Below are 15,996 nucleotides of genomic sequence, written 5' to 3'. Positions count from 1 at the left end.
GCATTCATTTTTTCACAAATTGAAAAAAGCAGTTTGCTCTTTAACTGTGGAAGCTTTTGTCTGATTCCCAGAAAGGGATCTTATTTTTTTCTGTTTTCAAGGAATTAAATGAAAGCAAACAATGAGAAGAGTACACAATAGCATGTGTAGTAATTGATTGTTGTTATAATGTTATATTGTTGGACGAATAAGTGATGATGAGAAGAAAACAAGCAGCTCTCTGTGGCTGCTGTCAATAGAGCCTATCCTCCTAGCTCTGTACTTGGGGGTATATCTTCTTGTATCCTACCTCTGACATGTAACCTGTTCCCTGCGGCTGTGAAATGTGATTCCTCTCTTTTTTTCTTCTCTAATTATTATCCTCTTTTTCTTCTTTACAACTTGCAACTCAGACTTGTTCCTTTCAACTATCCAAATCATGATTCTGGTTTGCCAACTTTTCAGTTCTTTTCCCAAATCTCCAAGCCCCTAGGGACGGAAAAAGAACAACTTTCTTATCTAATGCTGTCTTTCTTTCTGCTCTTGGTCTAACCTTATTGGACAATGTAAAGAAAATTGCTAGACTTGGACGACAATGGGTTTCAAGCCTTGGCAACTTACCTGTGCCAACTCCATTCCTAGCATTAACCATGACAATAGGCTACCTTGAGTAGAAAGCAATCTTTTCAAAGGCAATGAATGTCAAATGAGCTGAATTACACCTAGTAAATAAGTATTGCACTCGTATCAGCTCTTGATAGATCATTCTCGATAAAATCACGGAGTAATTATAATAGAAACTGAAACTGATGCTCAAGCAACGCCCTTTAAGAGTAGCTTCGGCAGCCTGTGATGCAATACAACCTGACTCAACGCATAACATGGAGGGGGAACAATATAAATAGGTAATGAACTGTGAATTTAAGCCGTCCTTCCAAACCATCTCTTTCATTTCCTTCGTTTCTTTTTTTCTTATATGTAATGTACATTCAACCTTGTAACCTCTTCAATGAGAGAACAATAGAGTATATACAAGTTGAATATTAAAGATATAATAATATAGGTACAACCAAGAATAATGAGGACCCAAAACAACAGTGTATCAAAACAGATATAGGAGAATGAATCAGGTCCCCCGTGACAAACACTACTTAATTTACCATGAATCAGGTCCCCCGTGACAAACACTACTTAATTTACCAAACCCTCAACAAAAATACTGAAACTGCGGCCAGGTCCAGCCACTTGAAATTTCTCTAGGCACCTTCAGCGAACCTTGACAGTAGATAAGGACAAAACACTCGAACGTGGCATATCATAAGTTAATCCAGGGTTGCTAAGCTCAAGGGACACTTGAAAATCATATCAAGCCTACTCAATTATAAACCACGAGTTGGGTGCACTGCTCTTCTCCCATCCACAGCAAATGTTGGTCAATGAACAAAGAAAGAATTCCTCCACCAGAACTAGATTTCCGGCTAGACTATACTTTCAAATCCAGGCATTGCAAACAGGGATGCAAAATTCTCAACACGCGTTCGCAACTCGATAACATCTTTGTTGTTCTCAAGGCCTTTCAGAAAAGCCTTTGCGAGCTTTCCATGTTCTCTCTGTATTGAATTTGTAATATGTGCTGCCTTGAGGAGGAAATCTGCCATTGTCTCAAAATCATTCTCTATACAGCCTCGTGATGTCATAGCAGGGGTTCCTGCAGTCACAGCAAGAAAACGTAATTAAGCAAACAGCTTTTTAACTCCTAAAAGTTTATATGTGTGCCTCCACACCAAACCCACAGCCGAACTTACCTATCCTCACACCTCCAGGGGTAATACTTCCATTATCATCAAAGACCATTACTTTGTTGAGAGTGATGTGACACAACTCGCAGACCTTTTCAAAATTCTTACCTGCAAAGTAGAAGTATAAAGATCAAAACTAATACATTCAAAAACCGGGAGGCAAGTTAGCAACAACTCTAATCAAATTGAAATAGCAGTATCCTGTCCCGGGGATAATCCCATCGAAGCAACAGCATTTGGTCCCAGAATCAGTGAGCAAAAGAATTAGCACGGGGTGATGAAATACTTTTAGAAGTGTACAAGCAAGCTAAATCAATGCCTATAATACCACAGCTGAGGAAGTCTTGCTAAAGGTCTGATTCTAGGCACATGGCACATCTCTTATGGGCTGTCTTTAAAGAGAATAGCACCAAACAACTCACGGTAGATGACAGTGATATATTAATTGTCAAGAAATTTCTGGACGGACATATTAATTATTAGGAATAACAAATAAGATATATATTAGAAGAAAATTAGTCACCAATATGAATTTGAAAATAGCTTACAAGACAGAAAAATTCAACATGATTTTTAACTTGATTGGCATAGTTTTTTTTCTTTTCGTATTAGCCTGCCTTCACAAAAGCTCATGTTTTAATTTCACATTGCTGGTAGACACAAGGAGCTTTTCAGTCTTTCTGCCTTTGATAGAAAATACTCCTCTTCCCAATTTATGTGAAGGTGTTTGATTGGAATGGAGTTTAAGAAAGAAAGAAACACTTTTGATACTTGTGATATAAACAAGCCATAGACATTTGTGTGGTCAAAAATCATCTCATCAGGGGTAAAATGAACTATTACTAAACATAGAAAGGTGTTATTCTTATTAGGACTGACTAAAAAGGAAAGAGTGTCACATAAATTGGGACGGAGGGAGTGTGTGTTATGCTAAGAGTTAACTGTCCTCGAATACCCATATCGCAGGCCAATTATAAAATGGTATTACCTCTACCAGTCAAACACATGCTAAAGCTACTAATTTTACGCTTCTTTCATACACTGATCTGCGGCTATGCTAGGACTTAAACTTTCTGGAAACCCCACCTCACATGCCATTGTCAAAAGTATATTTGCTAAAATTACAAATATTTTTTTGATATTCCTACTATTAAGTTACTTTTTGTAAATTGATCTCCATGCTCCTTATCATGTTAACTGCAACCAACTTTACTCTCAAATTTCAAGTATGTGTCTTCATGTTCAGTTCAAAACGCCAGCCAAGATAAAGTTCTAGTAAAGAATGCACAAAAACAAATCTGGAGGAATGCACAAAAACAGATCGGGTGCCTCTCACGTGATCTCCATTTTTCAACGAACCACCACTCCGACAGTTGTTTTAGTAATCAAGTTAACCTAAACAGCACATTCAATTGAGCGAGATGGAATCAATATATGACAAGCAGTCGAGATATCTTAGGAATCACAATAAGACTTGGGCGATTTAGTGCCTCTCGACAATCTTCCAATAGCAGCAAAGCATATCACACTTCTAAAGAAATCTAAAGACCAAACCTAATGAGATAAACTGCCAAAGTTGGACAAATGTTGATCAAGAGATCATAGAAAATACTAATTATATCGAACAAGAAATGCACAATTCAATTCAATCAATTCAGTAGCAAACTGATAGAGAGGCCTAAACGGTGTCAGAGGAACAGACAGCAAAATGATGAGAATAAAACATGAACGAAGAAGACAATGCAGTTCATTTACCTTACTAGCATGAAAAGAAGAAGAGATGCATAATAGCCCAGTGCCAATGACCAAAATTGTAATGCCTTACAAGGACTATACTGGTTATTTATTTTTCTTCTCAGCAGTATCTTAGTCCGCTGTAGTGGAACGGTTACAAAGCAAGCATATAGCTGACCTAACTATTTGAGGCTTGAGGCTTAGTTGATTGAGAATATCCTACTCCATTGCTCCTTACTATTCCAATTCATCAACATTCAACAACAAATATCCAAATAGATGGGAAGAAAGGAAAATAGTGGTATAAGCCACAAGAAATAAGCAGATTTCATCAATAAATTTCAACAGACAGATAACATAATTAATGAACAAAATAAAACACTGGCAAGAGGTATTACAGAAAAAGATATAGAAACCTGTTAAACCAAGACTTCTCAGATCCCACAATATCATGTGACTGTCAGTCCCTCCAGTAACCAGTCTGCAGTTTCTTCTCAATAAAGCAGCTGCCAGCGCCTGAGCGTTTCTCTTAACTTGTTGCATATAAGCCTTGTATTCAGGAGTTGCCACTTGCTTCAATGCTATAGCGAGGGCAGCAATATGGTTGTTGTGTGGCCCTCCTTGCAGTGCAGGAAAAACAGCAAAGTTTATCTTCTCCTCGAAATCATACTTATCACTGCCATCACCTTGATTCAAGAGCAGGCCTCTCTTTCTTGGCTTTGCGCCTTTCCTATAAAAGATAATACCTCCCCTAGGACCTCGAAGACTTTTGTGAGTGGTTGAGGTAACTATATCACAATAATCAAAGGGACTCGCACATTCCTGCAGCAAAAAACCATGCGACGGATTAGCAAGCTCGCTGATTACAAATACAATCAAAGGACAAACTACAAATCAACTCTGACAGGATTAGAGAGGAAATAATTCATACAAGAAGTTAATTTTGGGCAGAAATTGCAGGCAGATGCATATTTAGGCATGCGCTGACACCAAAACATATACTCATGAGGCAAGGTTGACTAGGGATGGCATATCTAACATGTTACCGCAGTACTCCACTTAGAGGCTTAGACATCCTATTATTCCATTTAAAAACTATACCGAAGTGTAAACCTTTTAATCAAATATAATATTCTTAATCAAAAAAATTCTAACAAAACGAACTTAGGACCAAACTCGAATGATAATCGTTTAACCATTTTACACCAACCCCGTCAGATAAATGGTAACAAATTTGAAGATGAACGGCCATAACAAGTAAGATAATTATAGCTCAGTTGTTTCAATTTGTGACACAACACCCATACCCCAAAGCGCAGACTCGCACACGCAAGCCGACAGCCCCATACACACACCCCAAAAAAAAAAAAAAAAAAAAAAAACACAACCATGAAGTCAATTGCATATAGTAGCGTACTGAAATCACAAAGCAAGGCATTATCATAACTCATAAGAGCTCAAAATCGAGGAGCAAATTATTGATTTGCAGTCACATCGTCTACTAATACATACAGCAAATAACAAAAATGACACTATAACTATAACAAGCATCCAAGAACTAATCGTGAATAAAAGAAGGCGAGATTTCTCAATCAGATAACTTCCACATTACGCAAGTGATGCCCAACAAAGGTACCATAATGGCAATTTGCTTCAGTAAGCTGGCTATTTGTTTCTTTGAAGAAGTATATTTGGCCTAATCAAATTAAAATAGTTAGAAACCAAAGGCTTCTATACATGGAGAGGAACTGGACTGAAGCACCCGTTATTGGGTTGTGATCCTTCTTGCTTTCAAACAAAATATCAGCACTGAGCATTAAAGTCGTTAAGAAGAAAATTAAACTGATGAATGAACGAGCATAGGATCTTGGCATGTGAGCATTAATAAAAATAATCAGAGAGCCTAAAAAAGATCACCTTTGCAGCAATGAGACCGCTAATTTGTGCCATATCACACAACAAAACTGCACCACATTTGTCCGCAATCTGTCTGAACTTTGCGTAATCCCATTCCCGGGGATACGAACTCCCCCCACATATAAGTATCTTGGGACGGAAATCAAGAGCCCTTTCCTCAAGCTTATCAAAATCTACATATCCAGTTTGGGGGTCAACCTTATATGACAGAGACTCAAAGAAAATTGAAGCCCCTGAAACTTTCCTTCCATTAGGAAGGTAATACCCATGACTTGTGTTTCCACCGGATGGCGTATCCAATCCCATTATCCTATCACCAGGCAGTAACAAACCAGTATAAACTGCAAAATTCGCTGAAGTACACGAATATGGCTGCACATTCACACCCCAATTCTCCGGTTCAAGTCCAAACGCAATTAATGCACGCTTACAACATAACGTCTCGATCTCATCTATAAACTGATTACCACCATAATACCTCGCACCCGGTGCTCCTTCAGAGTACTTGTTCGTTAAATGGCTCCCTAATGCCTCCATCACAGCCTTACATACAAAATTCTCCGAAGCAATCAATTCAATCCCTTTATACTGCCTTTTCTTCTCCTTCTCCATTATCTCAAATAAATCCGGGTCAGCCACCTGTAAACCCTGATTACCCCAAGCCCGAACCGCATTCCTTCGCGATTCTAACGAATTATTCTCATTGGAACAACTCGTGGTGACCCTAAAACTCTTCGAAGTAGAAGAAGACGAACTCATCCCATCAGTATTATTATCTCTCTTCCTCTTTATACACATTGAATGCCCTAAAATTCGAAACTCTTCAACATCCCTCTCCTCATCAACACTCTCTCCACCATTCTTGTCGTTTTCGGTTTGTTTGTCCATTAATTGAAGTGGAATTGGGGTAACCAGATGCGATTGTTCCTTAACCCTAGAATCGATCTGAAAGGAAATAGAATCATCGGCGATATGAGACCGATTTGCGGTTACCGGCGGCGACGCATGAGTTATAAACCCTAACGACAGATTACTCGACTGCGATTGACTCAAATCCATCGTAATTGTAACAAACAATCGAAATTTACGACAATACACAAAAGTAAATAACGGAAAAAATAAACCCTAACCGTCGGAAAGTAGGAGATATTAAGAACAGGAACAACAGTAGCAGTGCATCGTCAAAGGAAATAATTGTAGTTTTTACAGATTTTTTGTGAATGATATGATATGTAGAGAGGGTGATAGAAGCGCGTGGGTTTTGTTAATGAATGAAGACGGGTAAGATTCGAGGGGATGTATCTGGACGATTTTGCTCCTTTGATTCCGGTGACGGGCCTGTTACTTTAACCAAACCCTTCACACCTTGTGGTTTTAATTTGAGTTTCAACTTAACTCCTGATGGGCAGGAATCGTCTATGAATCTTGGATTATCGACAACAGGTGTGTCGTCAGTAGGAGTTGGGCCTTATTTTAGATTTTATATGGGCTGAACTGTGAGCCTCAGAAAGCATTTTTTTTGTGCGGAATTTCCTTCAAAGGCACTGGTTTTAATTTTTGTCCCTCAAATTTGAAATCTTTAATTTTTGGCCTTCGCTTAAAATTTATGGGCTTTGGGTTTGAACCCCCGTTCTGTCAAATATTAAAAAAAAAAAAAAAAAAAAAAAACAAGGCAGAAGTTTGTAGCAAAGTTAGGCCTATTCGGGCAAAACTTAGGTCTTAAGGCAGAAATTTATAAAATTTCAACTAAATAATAAAAAAATTGCTTGAAGGCAAACCTCTGCTTTTATGGCTTATGCCTTTAAGGCAGAGGTTTGCCTTGTGCCTGAAGGCAAAACTCTACCTTAAGGTAGAGTATGAAACTCTGCCTGAGGTAGAGTTTTGCATGCTTTATGAATCCAAACTCTACCTTGTAATTTTTTTAAGAAAATTTTATTGAGTGGAAGTTCGAACCGAAACCAAAAGATTTTTAGTGAAGCACAAAAATTAAGACCACCAATTGAAGGGACAAAAATTAAAGACCAGTGCCTTTGAAGGACCGTCGTGCAAGTGACCCCTTAGAAAGTGAGAGTTTTGGGCTGTGGCAGTTATTTAACAAGTCCAAAATATTACTAGTACCAATTGAATTTCAGCCCAAATGAGTTTGCAGGGGTAATGGGTGGTCCATCTGACCAATGTGTCGAAGTGAAATTCAATATGCATTTTGCTTTTGAACTTTTCGTTTTGTCAAGAGCGGTGGTTATACCAACATTATTGTATGGAGTAGGGTGTTGGACAATTAAGAATGCTCATGTTTAGAAGATGAAGGTAGTGGAAATGAGGATGGTCATATGGATGTGTCGGCATACCCAGAAGGATATGATTAGGAACGAAGTTATACGGGGAAAGATGTGAGTAGCAAAAGATAAGGGAAGCGAGACTAAGATGAAATAGGTACAATTTAATTAAGGATAATTTAGTGAAAACAATTCTTACAATTTCTAGAGGTGAATGGATTTCTTAAGGCGTATATATGAGCTAAAAGCATCATATAATATAGATCGGAAGGAGTATCGTTGTTGTGATTTATTGCCAATCAGACAAGAAGCATGATTTTAATATGTTTTCCATCGTTGAGGGGAACTTTGTTGACTTTTGTGACTTGTGTGCAAAACGCTTGGATTCTTGATTAGCGTCTTGTGAGGTTAGCTTATGATGAGCGCCTCTGCTTCTAATACAAAAATTAAAAGTTTCGAATCACAGCAGTGTAATTAAAGAGAAATCATTGTTCATTTCTTAGAGGTGAAAAAGAAAGAAAACTTCTTTCCTTGGTTTCTTTTATCAAGCATTTTAAGCTCGCCTACAAGTTGCTTTAAGTAATGGAGATATTATCAAGCCACATAATATTAGATACATTTGATCTAAACTTAAAAGCTCGTAATAGGTTGGACATGTGGAGCTAAGTTGAGCTTGGGTAGTTTTCAATTCCCGTGGACACCAAATGACAAATATATATATATATATATATGAAAGATTAAAAAAAAAAAAACTTTAACTTGTGCCGATGTCACGATTCTTAGAGAGAATCTATCTATATATAATAAAAGAGGCAAAGCGATGTGAGGATGCCAAGTGTAATCACCTTAGGATGCCAAATGTAAAAACTATTTAAAATATCTATCTATAATTTTTATTTTTATTTTAAATGTCGGTTTAGGAAAGTAGGAAAAGATTTCTCCCCTCTTTGTGAGGAATTTAAGGCTTGAATTAAGGGATTATAGGTGACATAATAATTAGGACAAAAAATTTACATGAAGGTTTAAAACTTAATAATAATTTTTTTATTCCAGAATGTATCAAAGATATCTCCACGGTAATCTAATGTGCAATTTGATTTGAAAATTCAATACTTTCATTATATGAGTAAAATTTAAGTATTTTTTTAAAACAAAATTGATATACTCCATTAATTATTAAAATGTTTAGAATTAGTGTTAATTTTTGAATTCTCAACAAATTAATTAAAGAGGTAAATAGTATTTACAATTTCAGTATATTTTCAAAATTTTAAACGTAAATAAAAAATTTATTTTTTGAATTGAGAGTGGTTAACTAATTTTAAAATATAAATATCTAAAATTTAAATTTAATAGTTACAGTTTTGGAGTTGGTTACAACTTCTCCCACTTTATCGTAATAGTAGGAGTTTTCAAAGTTTTAGTGTTTAGAAAAATTTATTTCTTCGTTACTTTTACAGAGCAAGAAGAAGTCGAAATAAAGAAATAAAAAAACAGCATTTGGATGCCCGTTTGAACTCTTTGGGGAGTTGGTAAGTAAATAATGTTTACATCACAAAAATGGTGCCCTGCTCTCTGCCATCTTTTCTTAACCATAAATCATGTGGAGGAATTTGTGTGTGTTTAAGGTTAGACTATGGGCTTTCTAGGGTACATGTGTGTCCCAATTTCAATTGCAATTCATTGAAAAACTATAACTTATAAATTTATAATGTTGCTCCTGTGGGTAGAATAATAATTAGTTGAGTTTCTGCTTTCCTTTTTATAGTAAAGGGTAGAATCTTATTATGGTTGCAAAGAACTATATAACATGCATGCAAATTTTTAAAACCTCTCTTCTTATATTGAACTTATTACTCTATGTTTTTGAAATGGTGATATGCGGACGCACTTGCGTATACTAAACCTAATTAACTCATTAAGGGGAAGAAGGGAAGAGAACAAAAAGTTCTCATTCAGAGGAAAAAATGTGCATTCTCATGCATAATCAACCTGCACAATAACCATATAATGTCGAAACATGAAGAAGAAACTATCATGCGTATTGCGAGCTATTGCAGAGAAGAGGGGCTTACCGTGTGCGCACCCGAAGGGTAGCGGCTGCGGATTCCTTTGTCATAAAAAATATATATATATATATCATGCGTAGTTTTTGTTAATAGCTTTGTGAAATCGAATCTTTATTATACCTTTTTTATGAATTTAGGAATACTAATATGAATCCACAATTAGAGAGTTTATAGATAAGTCCTTTGTTCATGAGTTTTACCATAAAGGATTGAAAATAGAGGCATATTTCAACAATAGATATCACTTGCCGCTTTCCAAGCCATTCTTCGAGGTGAGTGAAGTTAACATTACTTTGCCAACATCAACCTTTGATTATAATTTTATTACTATATCTAACAGCAACTATGATAATAATTCTTTGAAGCACAGTCGTTTAGTTAGTCTTTAATTTTATAAACTTTTTGATTTTGAGTGTATTGCACAAAGAAAGCAAAATGACATTACATTTTTTTTTTCTGAAAATAGTTAAATTAATGTGGTAAAAAAAACAAATAAGATAATAATTTATATGATTAATTTTTTTTAACATTGGCCGCCCATCGCGCGGGTTCTAATACTAGTTTAATATTAAAAGAGCAAGCCATGAGTTATTTCAAATATTTGTCATATGAATTAGGAAAAACAATTCTATCAATTTGGGACTAATCGGAAACCAACACATTTCAATTGTTCAATCTGACAAATCAAGGACTTCCCTTAGCGTTTTACTTGCACAAGTGCAAAAAGGCATAAGAACCAACAATAACAACATACCCAGTTGAATAGCAGTGTGGAGTTAGCCGGATATGATTAAGTGTATGTGCACCTTATCCCCAGGAAAGAGGTGTCTGTTTTCGAAATACCCTCAGCTTAAAAGAAAACAAAAAAAAAATAGTTACACCTTCGACAAGCTATGAAGTTGATGGCACACCACATTGGCCTCCAAATTCCAATTGGTTGTCGGTGATTTATTTTTAAAAACGTACAAGTTAGAAAAGCTAGACTCTCTAGGTATCCTAGGTGTTGGTGATCATAAATAAAGTTTGTTCCAATTGAATGCTTCATTTGATTTATTTCTCTTAAGTTTCATAGTATTTCCTTTAATTTATAGTTTGTGAGTTCGAATTTTTCTATCTATATTCTACATATATTTACCCCTGCATGTAAATATATTACTTCTACGTTAATCCGCCTCAATGTTACTCCCTCCGTCCAAATTTATGTGACATTTTTCGCTTTCCGGAAGTCAATTTAACTGATCTTAAAGCTAATTAAATTAAATTAACTTAATATTTAAAATTAAGATTTAAATATTTAAAAACGATATAAAAAGGTACTACAATTATGTTACAAATTTTTTAATGTCAATACAATGAAAAAATACATTTAAAAATATTATTCAAAATTTACATAGTTTGAATCTTGAAAAGAAAAATGCCACATGAATTAAAACATAGGGAGCATGTGATGTGGATTTAAGTTAAGTACTCCTAACTACTTTAAAGTTTTTTTTATATACTATCGTTGGATTTTTTTTTACCCGTCATAACAGTTTGTTACCATGCTTACTAGATTAATAATTATTCTTATCAAACAATTTACATATAATTACTCCATATAGGTTCGTAGAACTCAAACTCCATATATTATTATCCAAAGTCATAATAATTAGTTCCCGGTTTACAAGATTAACTTATCCATTTCTCTACTTCAATTCGCAGTAACCTTTTTTCGGTTTTGTTTTGACAATTGTGGCTTGAACCGACAACTTCAGTAGGTTGCCTCAACTTTTGGTGGTACAGTTAATAAGCTATTGAACTTTAAAATTTACTCAAAAACACGTCTGATTAACTTCTCACATGTGAAAATTGACTTTGTACACATGAGATGAGAGCCCATCGCTTTAATTTCGCCTAAACTTTGGTAATAAAATTATTAGCCATTGACAGTGACACATGCATATGCGCATTAAGCATTACCACACTGTACACCAATCTTACTATACATAGTTCTTGTCAATACGTGCAAAAATAAAATTACCTAAATTGAATATATTAGTTTCTTACCTAAACTATTGTTTTTGTTTGACGAGTTGTAACAATTATACCATTAATTGATGATTACTTGATGATAAAGTGTAATTGGTTGCTTGATTATTAATCAAAAAAATGTTATCTAATTTCATAAAACTTAAATAATAAATGATTTTTTATTTTTTTTTAGAATGATAATGTGGATGAGTAACAAAACAGAAATGTTACATTTGCGTATATTGTATGGTGGACAGTATTTAAGACGCAAAGATGGCCATGTACACAATAGAAAGCGAGCTAAGATACCGACATTTATGTGGGCCCAGATTAGATGTAGACCCCACTAATAAAGGTCCCTATTTTCCTTAGGCCACCGTTAGCTTTTTCAACAATTTGCTTTAGTGCCCCACCAATTGACAATTGACAATAACAATAGTGCACTTTATATGGTTGAAATTCCTCTTTAAGTCGCTTTGGGACACGTAGTCAAAGCAGCCTACCTCTCCGTGGCACTAAGTTAATCAATGTGTTTCTCTGTGATGCGCATCACGCTGGTTAAGGTGAGCCGTCGTAAAAGAAATCGACAGCTGACGTAAAGCTTATTTGGAAGTTATAATCCTAACTTTCGACTTTTGAATTATTTTTGTTATTTAGCTTAAAAATAAGTGCTTCACTAAGGTGTTCAAAATATGAAGGAGCAAATTCGCCAAAAAGCCAAAGGAAAATTTAACATTTACTATATAACATAAAAGATAATTTTAACAATATATAAACAGTATAATTTTATGCTGAAGGGGTTCATCCGAACCCTCTTAGCCCTATCTAGCTCTGCCCCCGTACAAAATGCTTAGGTGCCGTTTAGATATGATTTGAAATCATAAGATGAATCTATGATTTGAAATCATCTGTAGACATACAATTTGAATTTTTTAAGTTGTATTTTTTTCATAGATATAAAAACCCCACAAGTTGTGAAAACTATCAAAATATTCTCAATTATTATACAATCTTACCGATGAGCAAGTCATAATTTATAACAAAATTAATACGCTACTAGAAGGCCTTCTAAAAAAGAATACAACATCCATTGATCAAACTTTAGTTTAATAAAAAAGAAAATCTAACATGAATAGTAATGTAACTATGACTTGGTAGAAGTTAGAACATAAATAAAGGTTAGTACAAGTTAATGAGGTTGATAAATGATTGGTGGGAGTAATTGTTAAAAATACTATCAACTTCTAAAAAAAAATACAACATCAATTGATCAAACTTTAGTTTAATAAAAAAGAAAATCTAACATGAATAGTAATATAATTATGACATAGTAGAAGTTAGAACATAAATAAAGGTTGGTAGAACTTAGAAGTTAATGAGGTTAATAAATGGTTGGTGGAAGTAATTGTTAAAAATACTACCAACTTATGATTATTTTTTTTACAAAATATAAACTTATGGGTTAAGGTTTACCTTTAAAATTTTTGAAACCATAGTTTGAAATCTCAAATCATGTCTTTTTGAATGATTTGGGATTTCATTTCATCACATAAAATCATGAGATGAAGTCGCTTGTGTAAACATTGATTTTATCTCATAATATAAAACCATAATTTGAAATCGCATGTCCAAACACCTGCATAAAAACGTCTAAAATAAAATCAATCCGAACAAGTTGGTGGTAGTTAGGGAAAGCAAGTTTGTATACTCGCGAGAGTGGGGATGATAGCTTATGTGCGTGGATGACGTCGGATTTCCGTTAGTCTTTTAGAAGAGAGTTACGTTTCCCGTTACGGCGAAACGTCACGTCTCTCAAGTTGCTTCACAGAGGCGTAGAGTAATTCCAAAAACAAGGGTAGATGAATTTACAGTTATGTCCTCACCATGGTATATTAGTAGTAGCGGTGGTACTTCATAATTTTTTAAAATTTGTTCGTATATCCTTTTTGGGTAAGTGAAACTATTTGTAACACAACAAACACTATTTTATACCAAGAAAAGCTCCAACAGGAGATAATTATAAATTAGTCCGCGCTCAAAACTTTTACTATATCTTTGTAACTTAACGATTAAATTTTTACTTTAGTAGAAAGTCATTCACGCAGACTGGTTTTGAATTATTTTATTTATTTATTGAACTACGGCTATATATTATTGATAAAAAAAAAGTCAAATTCATTTTTAATATAAATGTAGGGTTTGAACTAAAGTTATTGAGTTCTACCAATTCACAGCTAAGGAACTAGCTTCACCCACACACTTACATACCGTTGAGTTAAACGATATATAGCTATATTAACAAAAAAAATTGAATTATCTGTCAATATATAACATATTTATCCAAAATTACTAGTAATCGTAACAACGCAGTTGCAAGAGCTCATGAAATCTACCAAACGAGCTATATCTCCCTAATCAAATGGATCATGAAAACAATTTGATGCGAGTGAATAAGATATTAAAAATTTGTTCATACGTAAATTATAATAAGGAATAATTAGTTGGCATAACTACCTCTAAGAGGTAATTATTGATAATGACTAACTTTAATTTATTTATATTTAGTAGCTACGGTCATTTTCTATTTTACCTATCATAGCTATACCAATTACATTAGGTTTTATGGCTTATTTCTCCCTCGCCTCTCTCTCGCTCTGTTCCCTCTCTCTCCCTCGGCTTTCACCTCTCTCTCCTTTCCATCTCTCTGATGCGGGACTCCGGCCAGATCTGCCTCCGCCTCTTCCTCCTCCATGATGACACCACCAGATAGGCGCCGACTGACTTCATCCCAAATCACTGTCGATTGTTGAAGAATGGATAAGTGAAGGGGAATTACAGAGAGATGAAGAAGAAGCTAATGTCGCCATTTTTCTTGCAGAAGAGATAATTATGGATTACAGTTTAGTTTACTAAGGCATTGTCGTTTGTAATTTGTGTGAGACTGTTGTTGTGTATATTTTCATGGTGGAATATGGCTATAGGCCGTGAACAAGAGATAAAGGTTCACTAAAAGAAAAATTCATTTTTCCTGAAAACGAAAAAAAGATGTACTCCCTCCGTCCCAACTTGTTGTTATTTGGATTTCAAGAGTTAATCAAATACACCTGCTCGTCACCGAAAAAAAGTAGCAAATACACCTGCTCCTCATTTTTCTTCTTGTATCTCAAATTTGAGTATATTTAAGTGTACTCCATGGCTTCTTTTCTTTCTTGTATCTCAGATTTGAATGTATTTGAAATTTTGCATCTGAAATTTTGTTGAAATACAGTCAAATATAATCGTTGGCTGATTGTATTCTGGGGGGCAAGCTAGATGTCTTTGATTGTATGTGTTGGTTGAATGATCTATGTACATATGTTTGCATACAATTTTTTGAGTAAATATAGTGTATTTGAGTTTTGCATCTGAAATTTTGTTGAAATACTTACAAATACAGTTGTTGGCTGATTGTATTTTTGGGCGCAAACTAGATGTATTTGATTGTATGTGTTATTTGAATGATTTATATATATATATTTGTATACAATTTTTCGAGCAAATACTGTGTATTTGAAATTTTGCATCTGAAATTTTATTGAAATACGTTTAAATACAGTCGAATACATTCAGCTACACCCCAAAACAAAATGATACATCAATATATAAACACACTAAAATACATAGCCCCGTCGTGTATTTATATGCACTAATGTTTTGAATACACATGTATTCAGAGAAATTAAGATTGCATGTATCCAAATACATGTGACATCAGATAAGGTTGGATACAACTGAACAGTGTATTCAAATACATTGAAATACAACAAATGCAGCGAAAATACCTAAATGTAGCTACGAATTGTAAATAGCAAAAAAGGTAGGTACGGATTGAGAGCAATCATTAAAAGGTAGTTATTTATGTAAGTTGCCCAGAGAATTGGCATGAGCTTTTTCTTGATGAAATACATTTTTTTCGCGGATTGCCCCTCATTTGGGGTGGTCTTTAAGTTTTGCCCCTCGCCTAATATTCTGAAGTTTGTGGGTTCGAATCCCAGCTCAATAAAAAAAAAAAAAATCGCAAAACAAATGTTTGGATTTGCGAATCCAAACTCTACCTTGCAAATTTTTATTTTTGTTTTTGACTAAGCGGGATTCGAACCCAAAATCAAGAGATTTTAGCGAAAAGCAAAAGTTAAAGACCACCAATTTGAGGGACGAAAATTAAAGACCACC

At 34.7% G+C, this 15,996-nt stretch overlaps 1 protein-coding gene across 1 annotated transcript; it reads right to left on the bottom strand.

The window, feature by feature from the left end:
* Nucleotides 1-911: 911 nt before the first annotated feature.
* On the bottom strand, nt 912-6,806 carry LOC132064578 (serine hydroxymethyltransferase 7-like). The gene is made up of 4 exons (XM_059457608.1): nt 5,430-6,806; nt 3,929-4,334; nt 1,785-1,886; nt 912-1,687 (listed from the first exon to the last, which is right to left on the bottom strand). The coding sequence occupies exons 1-4, from the start codon at nt 6,486-6,488 to the stop codon at nt 1,458-1,460; spliced, it is 1,797 nt and encodes a 598-aa protein (XP_059313591.1). The 5' UTR covers nt 6,489-6,806; the 3' UTR covers nt 912-1,457.
* Nucleotides 6,807-15,996: the final 9,190 nt, after the last annotated feature.

Source organism: Lycium ferocissimum, chromosome 7 (genome assembly GCF_029784015.1).
Source record: "Lycium ferocissimum isolate CSIRO_LF1 chromosome 7, AGI_CSIRO_Lferr_CH_V1, whole genome shotgun sequence".
Taxonomy (NCBI): Eukaryota; Viridiplantae; Streptophyta; class Magnoliopsida; order Solanales; family Solanaceae; genus Lycium; species Lycium ferocissimum.
Note: the sequence above shows the minus strand (reverse complement) of the source record. Positions and strands in the feature narration are given on the sequence as shown.

Coding starts and splice junctions, on each gene's coding strand:
- LOC132064578 (XM_059457608.1), bottom strand. CDS start 6,488: ATGGATTTGAGTCAATCGCAGTCGAGTAATCTGTCGTTAGGGTTTATA. Junction 4,335..5,429: donor GCGGTCTCATTGCTGCAAAG/GTGATCTTTTTT, acceptor TTTTTGCTGCAG/GAATGTGCGAGTCCCTTTGA. Junction 1,887..3,928: donor GAGAAGTCTTGGTTTAACAG/GTTTCTATATCT, acceptor TCTACTTTGCAG/GTAAGAATTTTGAAAAGGTC.